Raw genomic sequence first — 13514 nt, 5'->3', positions numbered from 1 at the left:
TTCAGATTAAAACATGTGATGGAGCATTACTAACCTGACTCAGGTGTTTGTTTCACACAACCATCTAGGAAAGCTTATTTGTTATTTCACGGTGCCTTCGTGAGCCCTTTTCATATGCCGTAACAGCCGCAAACGACTCTGAAACACTAGGTTGTTTAACTTTGTTAGACTGGGCTACGGGACGTTCACTCAACTCTCCCTTTCTGACCGCACACCCGTCATACAGCTGCCTGTGGTACTTTTTCAAGTGCTGATATAGGTTTGTGGTGTTGCCTCTGGATGTAGCGACTGTTCCACGACAGGTCGTGCACAACACCTGTTTTTGTTGCACATCAGTCGTCCTAAATCCGAAATACTTCCACACAACAGAAGTGCTGCTTTTCTTCGGACTAAATCGTCCAACGTTGCTTCTGGTTCTGCTGAAGCCATTATCCACCATGAATGTTGCTATTGCTAGCTACCGAAACGTGGGCGTTTCACGTGCGATGTTGTTGGTGAGCGTTCATTGACGTTGACGTTCATTGACGTTCACGTTCATTGTTGACGTTCATTGTGACGTTCATTGTTGACGTTCATTGACGTTGACGTTCATTGACGTTGAATCCGCAACGCGCTGTATGACGTATCCCATACGGGTAGTGGTGGTCTAGTGCAGTGTTTCTCAACCCTCTCCTCGGGGCGCCCCAGCCACACCACATATTTGATCTGTTCCACCACCAGCTCACCTGATTCCACTAATCAAGTACAAATCAATTACGGTTTGTACTTGATTAGTTGAATCAGGTGAGCTGGTGGTGGATCAGATCAAATATGTGGAGCGGCTGGGGCGCCCCGAGGAGAGGGTTGAGAAACACTGGTCTAGTGAGTTGGACTTGTGATCGGAAGGTTGTGTGAGTTCAAATCCCGCCTGAAACCACACCACTACTAGTGTGCCCTTGAGTAAGGCACTTAGCCCTCAGTTACTCCAGGGGGAATGTCCCTGTAATTCGTAATTGTAAATCGCTTTGGATTAAAAGCGTCTGCTAAATAGCAAAAAAAAAAAAAAAAAAAAAAAATTGCAGGCAAATCGCAGGCTTTGCGATTAGCTAATCGCATCATTTCAAATCGCGATTTCGATTTTAATCGATTAATCGTGCAGCCCTAACACACACACACACACACACACACACACACACACACACACACAGAGGGTAGAGCGGCCGGCTAGCAATCGAAAGGTCGCTAGTTCGATTCCCGCCTCAGGAGAGAGCTGCAGGTGCCCTTGAGCAAGGCGCTTAACCCCCTAATTGCTCCAGGGGACCCTGTGCTTGGAGCAAAAAAGACCAAATCATCTGTGTAAGCTACACCGCTACCATCTGGCCGAGGTTTGTGGGTGGGAGAGGGGGGGGGTGGGTGTAAGGGGGGGGGGGCGGCAGCGTTAAAAAGCGCCTCCGGTATAAATAAAACGTCTGACATGATGGAGCGGCATGCCAGTGGAGGTGACAGCCCAGCAGCAGGGTGACTGACACCAGTGTTATTTGTGTTAGAGCTCGCCCTCCATCATCTCCACCTCCTCCCCCTCCTCCTCCTCCTCCTCCTCCTCCTCCTCCTCCTCCCCCCTCCCCCTCCTGCTCCTCGCTGCCTCCATCATCTCCGCCCCTCCCTCCCCCTCCCTCCTCCCCCCCCTCCTCCTCCCCCTCCTCCCTCCCCCCTCCATCATCTCCACCTCCTCCCCCTCCTCCTCCTCCTCCTCCTCCCCCCCTCCTCCTCCTCCTCCTCCCCCCCCTCCTCCTCCTCCTCCTCCTCCTCCTCCTCCTCACTGCCTGCTGTTGGGAACAATTTCTGGACCTTGTTCTCTCTCTCTTTCTCAGTTTGACACTTGACCCCCTGGTTAACAAAGGACCCCGGGACTGTTCTAGTCGCCTATAGACGCATATCCAGGTCCTAACACACACACAAACACACACACACACACACACACACACACACACACACAGCGAGGGAGCTGACAGGATGAGAGACCATCCACGCTAGGCCGTGTCCACCAGCCGTCCAGCACTCTGTGTCGTCGTCGTCGTCCCCCTCCCCCCCCCTCCGCCTCCCAGCCGCTCCACCCCGATGTCAAACACTGACCTCACCTCCCCTCTCCCCCCCCCACCTCCCCTCTCACCCCCCACACGACAATGACATTCCTCCTGAACCCTGATCTAGGGTCAGCTCTGAGCGGTCCGGGTGGTAAAGGTTAAAGGTCATGACGGGTGGGTGATCCTGGATATGCGTCTATAGGCGACTAGAACAGTCCCGGGGTCCTTTGTTAACCAGGGGGTCAAGGGTCAACCAATCCCATTAAAGCAGCCAAACAGCCCTTACCTCAGCATCACACCGGGGGGGGGTGGTGTAGCAACGAGTCAGCGTGAAGAAGAGGAATCTGGATGTTTGAGTGACTGAGGGGCTGCTGGGAGACTAGGCAGGGGGGGAGGCCTGGTGATGTTGTTATTGGATGGTAAACTGTATGAAAAGTCCTGGGACAGTTTCCCTCCCCCCCCCCCTCCTCCTCCTCCTCCCTCTCTCCCTCCTCCTCCCCCTCCTCCTCCTCTCCCTCCTCTCCCTCCTCCTCCTCCTCCTCCTCCCCCTCTCCCTCCTCCTCCTCCCCCTCTCCCTCCTCCTCCTCCCCAGGGTCTATTAGCCTGGCTAAAGACATGCCTCGGGAGAGGCCTGGGGATGTTGTTGCCGTGGTGGAGTCTGTAAGGAAGGAGCTGTGGAGGGGTGGATGTCCCTCTGCATCTTTCTACCAAGGACCTGTTTGTGTTAAGAAGGAGTCTGTAAGGAAGGAGCTGTGCTCTGCACTGGAGGGGTGGATGTCCCTCTGCATCTTTCTACCTAGTAACCTTGTTTGCATTGAAGGAATGCACAAGGACCTGTTTGTGTTAAGAACCGCCCAGTCACTTTCTTCTAGTCCAAAAGGAGGAATGGAACACTAAAACACACGAAGACCAAAATGCAAATCCCACGTCTGTAGAGAGCCAATCAATGCCACTGTCAGTGAAGCGTTGTTTGTTTGTCTGAGTTTTCAAAGGGGCCGTGGCTTAGCGATAGGTCCATTGAGAGTGATGAGAGAAGAGTCCCTGGTCTCTAAGTGGGCGGTGCTTCAAGCTAGGTAGTGCTGCAACGATTAGTCGACATAATCGACGACGTCGATCATAAAAACTCGCCGACGTGGAATTTTAGTGTCGACTAATCCTATTAAAAAAAATATATATTAATTTTTTTATTTTATTTTTTTTAAATGGGAGCCATGCAAGAATCAGCTGGGTAAGTTTTAGCTAACGTTGTTAGCCAACTGGCTAACGTTATATTGTTAGGGTCGTAATGTTTATGTTAGCTTTACTGTTACATGTTGGAAAACAACGTCTCATGGACAGGGCTGTACATGCTATGAGCGTTTGTGCTATTAATTTATTTGCCCTGTGGCACGCGTGACAGACAGAGGCGCTTGTATGTAACGTTACGTAGCAGGGGTTTTCCATGTTGAAGCCAGGAGAACGCGAGATGAAATGAATTGAGGGGTGGTCGCTATTAAAATACCAGGTAGTCATGGTGGATGATCATGAATGATGCTTGATAAGTGAATGCTATTTCAATTATGTTGAGTCCACCAGCGAGCTGTCTGTAAGATAAACAGCGCCAAGCGTAGCCTACTAACGTGAGCTGTCTGTAGTCTAGCCAGCAATGCTAGCTAGCCAATCAACTAGCTCTGTGAGCAGCTGTAGCTTGGCGTAACGTTAGGTTAGATAGCTAGTTAAGCCGGATTTATGCTTCTGCGTCGCCATTTACGCACAGCGAAAAGCCACACGACTAATCGCGACTAATAGAAAAAATAATCGACAGATTAGTCGACTACCAAAATAATCGTTAGTTGCAGCCCTAAAGCTAGGCTACATGTAGCTAGGCTAGGCTACAGGTCTACGGGGAGGAGAGGGAGTCTCGGGCGGTCGGACAGCCCTCTCTCCCCTCTCTTCCCTCCTCATCGTATGGGAGCTGTGACTCTTTCTTACCGGGCGATAGGCCGTCACAAAAGGGACACGATTCACCGTTCACACTGAATACAGGATGGAGAGAATAGACTGGGGGTGGAGAGAAAGAACAAATAAAAAGGGGGAGAGGAAATCAACTAGAGCTGAAAAGAGGTGAAAAGACGGGTGATTCAACTGGGTTCTCGTTGGATCTCTCTCTCTCTTCTCTCTCTCTCTCTCTCTCTCTTCTCTCTCTCTCTCTCTCTCTCTCTCTCTCTCTCTCACCTGTGCACTCTTGCTAATGAACTGTAATAAAGTGCGACCTGCTGGTGCTCCTGCACTCATCTCAACCAGCTGACTCCATTAAGGAGATACAGGACGTGTGTGGAGGCAGATTGGTCATCTACATGTGGCCTGAGAATAGAGCACCTGCCACCAAGCTGGGACACACTGCTGTCTAATGAGAAAACCCAGAGAGCTAAATGAAAATGGCTAATGATGATACGGTGAGGGAAAAGGGAGAGAGAATGAAGGAGGAGGAAGCAGGGGGGACAGAGAGAGAGAGAGAGAGATTGAGATGGCCAGGTTGAGAAACACAGTCAGAGGGTCTGAAAAGAAAGGGGAGAAAACAAATAAGTGGAGAGGCAACGATGGAGAGAGAGAGAGAAACAAAAAGGGAGGGGGGAGGAGGGGTGACTGCTGGGAAAAGAGTGAGGGTGTATGAGAGAGAGAGAGAGAGAGATGAGGACTGAGGCCTGTGAGAGGCAGTAATCCCAGCGCAGTGTTGTGTGTCCCCCTCTAAGGCATGCACCACCATGCACTGTGGATCAGGAAGAAACCCCCAGCCTGCACCGGCCAGGACCCTGCACGGCAGACAGCACCGGATCAGCCCTCTCTCAATGATTAAGCACTGAGAGAGCAGTGTGTGTGTGTGTGTGTATATCTTTTGAGTGTATGTCAGCCACTCTGAGTGACATTTCACAAATCCGGGGTCCTCAGCTAATGATGTCCCCGTCTGACTAAATCAAAGCTCTGGAAGGTTTCAGGAAGAGAGGGAAGCAGGAGAGACGACCGGGTTCAGTCACGTCGCATCACACTTCCTCCCGCTAATCACTACAGGCCTACAAATTGCTCCTTGGAGTAAAGAGTGGTGGAAAGGGTAGGGACCAGAAGGCCAGACCTAGCGAATTGGTATTAGTGCAGAGAAATGGAACAGAGAAAAGGTTGAAAGGTTGAATCAGGAGGGGGGATGTCAACATTGGGCAGGTGAGAATTGAATCAGGGAGAGAGAGAGAGAGAGAGAGAGAGAGAGAGAGAGAGAGAGAGAGAGAGAGAGACAGACATTAAGAGGCAGTTCCAGAATGGCACGTGTACTCACCGAGTTGATGCAGGCCAGCTCCTTGTTGAGCAGCCAGGGCAGCGAGAGTTTCCCTTCGCCACGGTAGCAGGACTGGATCCTCTCCTTGATCTTCTCCTTAATGTGGCGCAGCGTGAACAGACACATGGCCGACTCCTTGGGCGGCTTGGCCCTGTTCTTCTGGCCCTGGGAGAAGACGGTGAACAGGATGTCCTCCGTGTCCGAGATCCCCAGAGAGTTGGCCAGCTGCCGGCCCGGGCGGGCCAGGTAGGCATCCTGGACCAGGCGGTACTCCACCCCGTCCTTGGTGCAGCCGATGGGGAACTCCACGTAGGAGTAGAACTTGGGGTCGTCGACGCAGAGGCGGACGATCTTGGAGGTGAAGAACTGCTCGCCGCTGGCGTCGGGCGAGGTGAGCTGCGTGTCCAGCTGCATGGTCAGGTAGTAGACGAACTGCTCGCTGCTGAAGCTGTACACGTAGTAGATGTCGAAGGCCGGGAACTTGGAGAGGGTGTCCGAGGGGATCTTGAGCTGCGACGAGACGAACTCGTCCTGGTAGACGAAGCTGAACATGTCGGCGTTCTCCTCGTTGGCCTCCAGCTTGCGGCTGGAGAGCGTGGGGAAGTACTCGGACTTGCCGTCGATGGGCGTGCCGATGAAGAGCTTGCTGGCGGCCGTGTGGGGTGAGTTGATGATGACCCCGGACATGGTGCCGGACTCGGCCACGCTGGACAGGTAGTGCTCTTTGCGGTGGTGCGGCTCGCCTAACTTGAAAAGGTCGTCCAGACGGAGGAACTGGCAGATGCCCTGGGAGGTGCTGCCGCAGGCGATGAGCCGGTTCTCCGCGTAGTCGATGAGCAGCAGCTTGTTGACGTTGCTGGTCTGAGACAGCTCGTGGGGGCAGGACTGGACGCTGGGTGGCGGGTAGCACTTCTCGTTGTCCACGACCGGGCCGGTCATGTGGCTGCGCAGCTTCGTCAGGTTGTTGGAGAGCTTGAAGATCCAGTTGACGGCGCCCACGTAGACTTCGCCCGTCTTGTTGTGAATGGCCAGGTGCGTCAGGCCCAAATCCGACGGTATGAAGGTCTTGAAGGGCAGAGGTTGACCTCCGGTCCGGGACGGGGCCGTCAAGAGGACCAAAACCCCCATGAGGAGCAGGTTCCCCAGGCAAGGGGCAGCAGCGAGTGACCTTGGTAGGGGCCACATATCTGGGGCAGGTAGGAGGCGAGGCTTGGGGAGGGGGGTGGGGGAGGAGGGTCCACTCCGAGTCCCTGGTCAGGCTTTGTTTTTTCTGGTTTTGCTGTACTCCCCTGGATGAGGTAGGATAGGCGGAGGAGCGCTCCTATTGATCCGATGTCCTTTTCTCTGCGTTCGGAGCTGTCATCTAGAACATCATCCGTAGCGGCATGGGGGGGGGGGGGGGGGGGGAGCCCTGCAAGGCGAAAAAACACATTATTAGTTTCCATGGAACACTTCCTATCGATTATACAACCAGTGCCCCTAAAAGCTCACGAGATGCACTGCCGAACGCAAAAGAAAAAAGTAGTTGAGACGAGTTTCATCCCGGATAAATAAATGATCCAAACTCAGGGGCTGGAGGGCATATTCGTGACAGCATTTAATTATGAGGAGATAGCGAGAGGCACGGGCAGATTACAAACGCACGGTACATAATGTGAGAGTCACGCTGGAATGAGTTATAGACCCACAACATTGAACTGTTTAATATTTAATCTCTTCAACATTACCACGAGGGTTTTGAGTAGGCCTGTGAAGGAAAATGCCGTTGGGTGGCACCCGCAATATCGGTTTGTACCCAGGTCTGCTCCAAGGCTCCCCCAGCGTGGTTACTGCAGCAGTATCCACTAACCTCCCAGTATCCTAATTAGGCTTTTCTTTCTGGCAACAGCATCCGGATATGTCTCTCTGCTCCTCTGTGGTAGCTCTGCAGCTCTCTTGATTGGCCAAAACTGTTGCCGAGCCTTTATACTACTAGGCTATATCAGGATGCACAAGACAATAGAGCTATAAGGAAAGGGAAATTAATAGAGTGAGATCCTACATACCTACATATACCACCCAAATCTCAGAGACAATAATTGCTGCTGCTGCTGTTGTTGTTGACGTTGTCATTGTTGTTTTGGTTGCCATCTCACACAAAGCCCCTGTTCCACATCAGCCAAAGTTGCTCTGTCTTGCCCACCCACCCCCAGTCCTCCCAGGCAGAAGGCATACATACATGCTAATTGTCAGCTTCCCCCCCCACCCCCATACACATTCCTAATTGTCTGAGCTGACAACGTTCCCTGCTGCCGGTGTGGGAGGGGGATTGTCTGGGTTTTAGCCGCACTTAGCCCTAATTCTGTCCCCGATCGTCGCATGACTAATTCCCCCCAAAAGACCAGTAGGCAGTCGTATATGGCACATACACAAGCTGGCTCTCAGACCCGCTACCCTACCTCGTCTACTAGCATCACAAACCGTTTCGTATCCAAACCACACACACACACACACACACACCACAATGCCCCAGAGTTGGCTTCCCATGACACGGAGGATTCAAAAAGATGGAGGAGTACGATTAAAGGCGGATGTAAAGATAACGAAAGTGTGTGTGTGCGGGTGGTTGTGTGTGTGTGTGTGTGTGTGTGTGTGTGTGGGGGGGGGGGGGGGGTGACTCTTTCATTTGGGTGTCCTCCAGTAACAATGATGGCAGGGAGCTGGAGCTCTCGGCTCAGAGCTGCTTGACAGGCCAATCATGTTCGAGCCTATCAGGACATTAGTTCTCCTGTAAATGCTGATTATGCAAAACGTGCCAGCAACTCTCCCAGGCCCGGTTCAATTTCACCTTGACTATGAAAGTGTCTGCGGAAGGGTATTTATGACCGAACCGAATCGGGGGAAAGATGAAAGACGATGGAGAAAAAACGAGGAGGCAGGAAAGGAGGGGAGTAGGAGGTGGGGGGGGAGAAAAACATGAGCGATCAAATGGAAGAGAAGAGAGGATGAGAAACGTTTTTCCTTCTTTTTCCCTTATCTTGGTTTTTCCACGGGAGAGTGATTGAGAGGTTGGCCTATCTGCCAATCAGTCCCCAAGGATACAGGGAGGAAGTGGTCACTTTATGAATCACAGAAAGTTTGTGTGTGTGTATGTGTGTGTGTGTGTGTGTGTGTGTGTGTGTGTGTGTGTGTGTGTGTGTGTGTGTGTGTGTGTGTGTGTGTGTGTGTGCACGTGAATGCTGAGGGAAGCCCCAAGAGGCAGAGCGCGCCGTTCTAAAAACAAATCCAACCTAAACAATCTGACGGCTCTAAAAGCTGAGAAACACACACACACACACACACACACACACACACACAAAGGGGTGGTGGAAGGAGAAAGGGGCGGGTGGAAGGAGAAAGGGGGGGTGGAAGGAGAAAGGGGGGGTGGAAGGAGAAAGGGGGGGGGTGAGGAAGGAGGAGGAGGAGGAGAAAAGAAAAGGCAGCCTCGTCGGCTATGCGTGCGGAATTGCAAACCATAGCTCTCTAGCATAGTGAGCGAGGTTCAGGGGAGTTTGTGTCATCCAATTTCCACAAATGAAACACGGACAAGATGAATGAGCAGTGGGGGGCGGAGAGGGGCAGCGGTAAGAGGCGGGGACGACCGGGAGAAATGCGCCGGCGTTTCAATCGCGCCTCTACCTGCATTTAAATAAGCACCGGGGAAATCCGTCGCGGCTTTACACAGTGAGGAAAAACCCGAAGCGCAATAAATGCACACCGCCAGCTGAACCGGTTATCAGATATGGCTGTGCATCTCTATTATAATAAAAACGCCTTGGCGCGTATCGGAGCCTCTTCAACATAAGAAGGCGCAATAAAGTGACGAGTTTAGCCTATAAAAAAACTAATTTCTTGCTCAACGGTACAATCACGCCGCGCATTGAGAGCAGATGTCAATTTAAAGCGCACCGGTGCGCGGGGGCTGGCTGGCTGGGTTTTCGTTTATCATTTCAGAGAGTCAGAGAGAGAGAGAGAGAGAGAATGGGGAGACGGAGGGAGAGAGAGAGAGAGAGAGAGAGAGAGAGAGAGAGAGAGAGAGAGAGAGAGAGAGAGAGAGAGAGAGAGAGAGAAAATGGGGAGAGAGAGAGAGCGAGAGCGAGTACGGGGAGAAAGGTCGTCTCTACAGTAATTTCTCTTCATTTCAGCAGACATGACGACGTAACAGAGCGTGAATCTCACAACAAATTGCATCTCAGTCTCCAGCCGGTTGTTATCTACTAAAGGTAATAAGGAAATGTTCTCACAGCAGACTGTGTCCAATGCTACACTATTGAAAAGACAATGTCGGCTGGCAATGTTTAATTTTCTCAGGTGATGGAAGGCTGTCTGTCGGACTGAAACGCGGGCAGACTCGCCGAGCAGAGCGGAGTCCCTAGAGTCCGATTGAAACAGGAGAGGAGAGAAGAACTACTTAGGAATCCACTCACGGTAGTAATTCCCCACTACCTAACTTTTTCTCTGATCCCAAGGGAGTGATTGACAGGTGAGGATATTGTCAATCACCAGATATTTAAACCCCCCCCCCCCCCCCCCCCAGGTTCTTATAGATTTGACTTCCCTCCTCTATACCTTTTTTCAATGTTTCCAATTTTCTCTCTTCCCTCTTTACCTCTTCAGTTTCAATTTCCTCCACCCCGATGTCGACGTGAAATGAAAAGAGCTAGAACACGGTTCACACCATGTCTCAGCTGCTACCAGGTCGACCCCCCATACAGATGCTTGTTGGGAACGTGCTCGCTCTTGTCAATGTTAAGTAGCCTACTGCACGCAGCATTCTGGTCCATCAGGAAAACGTGATATAAATTTTGCCTCCTCAGGTCTCGGCTTTTAACACTAGAACAGCCGTGTCTAATGGCGCTTTTCCACTACAGGGCCGACCCGGGTCGGCCTGGGCTGGCCCTGTTCTATAGCCTTTCTCCACTGCCAACCATACCCGTACCATTTTTAGTACCCGTACCATTTTTAGTTCCTGTTCAGGATGGGTAGCGAAAGTTGGGGAAAGGTACTTTTTTGCCAGGCTGCGTGTGACGTGTGACGCTGCACACCGTTGATTGGTCAATGGAAATCGTCATCTCATGTTCATAGATTTCTTCGCTAACCGCCATTTTTAAATACCAAAACAGATTTCGCTCTCTGAAAATGTCACTTGCTGTTTCTGTAATAACTTATTAATAAAGATTAGAAAAATTATGATAACCATCGTATTATCTTAGTTTAATGTCATTTCAATGCATCATAGAACTTTAATTCTATCTAAAGCATAACAAAAAAAATCGCTATTATGGCGATGTCCTCTGCCTATGCTGTTCCTCAGTCCAGCGCGCTTCATCATCCCCCTTCGAAAACTGCCATCTCCCCTTTCGTCATTTTATCAATGAACATTGTATTACTGTTATTTCAACATTTAAGCCTCTTTCACACATAGTTCCCTGTAACTTTAATGGAATCCCAAGCTGTGCCGTCCAGCCATTTTTGCCGTTCACTCATGAGTCAAATGCCGGTAGATTCGCGTCTTGCTCCCTTTAACACATGTCGCCGTTTCCCTGGTTGCGAGATCTAAACTACTAGAACTGAAAGCGGCAGGTAATAGGCACGTAACATCCATATGCTGTATATATAAATAAATATATTTGACTACCAGCAAGACACCGGAGCACTCGTATCTATAACAAACGCGGAGATTGTATGAGCCCCGCGTCAGTCAGCCTTTCCGTAGAAATACATCGCTCCGTTATATATCTAACGTTACATGTTTTAAGGCTGATCTGTGCATGACAGTGCTGCATTATGTTGATCTATTTATATCGATCTATTCTTGCCAATTCCTTATTACCAGTGGAAAGGGGGAAGGCTAAAACACTTTGAATGGAATAGATAGGACTTTCCGTTAAATGGAGGAAGCATGATACTCGCGAGTTCATCTCGCTTTTCCCCCCGTTGATGTATTAAACAACCTAAGCAATCTAATCAGAGAAGTTGCACTTTTTGAACAGTTGAACTTTTTTAGGCTTATTACGGTAGTTCACCAACAAAAAAAAGCACAGTGCTCAACGTGTCAGGAGAAATAAAAATAGAATCGGGGCTTTAACACATGTTGGCATTTCCCTGGTTGCGAGATCTAAACTAGTCTACTAGAACTGAAAGCGGCAAGTAACAGGCACTTAACGTTACATGTTGTAAGGCTGATCTGTGCATGATAACATATTTTTAATCGCATTTCCCCCCCGTTGAGCTGTATAGCGGCACTTATTACAGTGAAGTGCTCTTATGACACGGCCCGGTTCGGTAGTGGAAAAGCGCCATATGTTACCTACTATAAGAGCCGCCTCGGGGGTCACATGACCATAGTCTTTACAATGCTAAGCTGCTACTTACACAAAACGACCGCTAGTTGGCCGTCTTGTAAATTAGCCTGCCTCCTACACAGAAAAACAACAAAATAGCTTCATACTAGCTTATCCTGATGTGATTTAGAAAATGTAAGGATACTGGGTGGTAGAACGCATATATCTAGGACAAGTCATGAAAGGAGGGTGAAATTTGATCGAGTTCAAAGATATAACATGTTTCTTTACTCATGGCTGTTCTAGTGTCAACCATGGGATTAGAATCTGGCGCTGACATCTTCGTCGCTCGCTAGGTTGTTATGACATCCCAATAATATAGAAGACTGAAGAAAGTCCACAGGTTTTTTGTTTGGGGATTTAGATTTTGATTGGGGTTTTTTTTTTTTGGGGGGGAGTGCAACAACATCAACTCTTGGTCCTGTGACGTTTCTCAGACACATCCAGAGAGAACAGAGGACGTTGGACTGGACAGCCCAGGACTCAGACTCCCATTGGCTGGAGGAGCCCAGGACTCAGACTCCCATTGGCTGGAGGAGGTGGTGGTCAAAAGAGAGAGGGGGGACCCAGAAAGAAGAGAGCCAGACTTCATAAATTAGTTGACAGACCGACGGACGGGGGCTTGCAAGTATAGAGGAGGGGGGGGGGGGCAGTCACAGCTTCTCGACAGAGCCGCTAAACCTGTCCGCTCAGATAATGGCCCCGGTCAGCCCCGGCACTGCCATGATTTATTGCTGGTGGCATATCAATTACAGCATTCGGCGCTCGGAAGGGACGGGAGGGAGGGAGGGGAGGGGAGGGAAAAAATGGAAAAGAAAAGGCTTGCTTGTGCTCAAGCAAATTTTCTCTGCATACAAACAGAATTTTTATCATGTGGGTCACATCTGGGAAGGCGACGCAAAAAGGGGATTGGAAGGAGGGGGCAGAACACAGTAATGCTACCACAGTCACCACCACCACCGCTACCACCCCCACCACCACCACAGTCGCTAACGCCACCACAGTCACCACCGCCACCACAGTCACCACCGCCACCCCCATCCCCACCACAGTCACCACCGCCACCGCCACCACCACCACCACCGCCACCATCCCCATCCCCACCACAGTCACCACCACCACAGTCACCACCACCACCGCCACCACCACCGCCACCACCACCACCACCGCCATTCTACTCTGCAGCAGAGAGAGAGAGAGGCTGGGGGAGAGGAGTGTGTGAGAGTGATGAGATGGACGCCCAAGCCAATATAAATGCAAACACACACACAGGCGTCAACGGTAACCGGTATTTAACCACAAAAAAAAGGTGTACGCACTGCATCCCCCCTCCCACACACAGACAGACACACAGACACAACTAGACTATATGCATATGGATAACACATGCACATTTAGGCTAAACTTAAGTGGGATAGCCTTGAGCATAACCTTCACCCTACACTGGTCTATCAAGAGAACACAGAGCTTTGCCTTGAGGGAGTCTGGGGGGGGGTGGGAGGGGTGTTAAGTGGCGTAGGGGGAAGGGGTGTTAAGTGGCGTAGGGGGAAGGGGTGCAAACCCAAACCCTCCACTTAATCCCCTCCTCCTGTGAGTTTAATCTCATCCATCACCAGGACCGTCATCTGCATATGGAGGTGGATTACCATGCCTGGTGGACACTGTCCAATTACAAACAAACACCTCTGTCATGTGACATACTGACTGTTTTACAAGGGAAGAGGATTTCTCACAGACACACACACACACACACACGACGTATTCGGGCGTGAGAGGCAGACG

The 13514-nt window shown here is 50.7% G+C and overlaps 1 protein-coding gene across 1 annotated transcript in view; it reads right to left on the bottom strand.

Annotated features, from left to right (window-relative positions):
* plxna1b (plexin A1b) overlaps positions 1-12773 on the bottom strand; it is a gene marked incomplete at both ends in the record, with an annotated part of 276001 nt that extends 263228 nt beyond the window's left edge. Inside the window, 2 exon segments of the mRNA XM_080529347.1 lie at positions 5371-6579; positions 12675-12773. Of these exon segments, the coding sequence (XP_080385473.1) occupies positions 5371-6579; positions 12675-12773 (1308 nt within the window).
* Positions 12774-13514: the final 741 nt, after the last annotated feature.

This window comes from Nansenia antarctica (assembly GCF_963989245.1).
Source record: "Nansenia antarctica genome assembly, chromosome: 4".
In the NCBI taxonomy this organism is placed as follows: Eukaryota; Metazoa; Chordata; class Actinopteri; order Argentiniformes; family Microstomatidae; genus Nansenia; species Nansenia antarctica.
The sequence above is the reverse complement of the archived record's forward strand: the minus strand, read 5'-3'. Positions and strand labels throughout refer to the sequence as shown.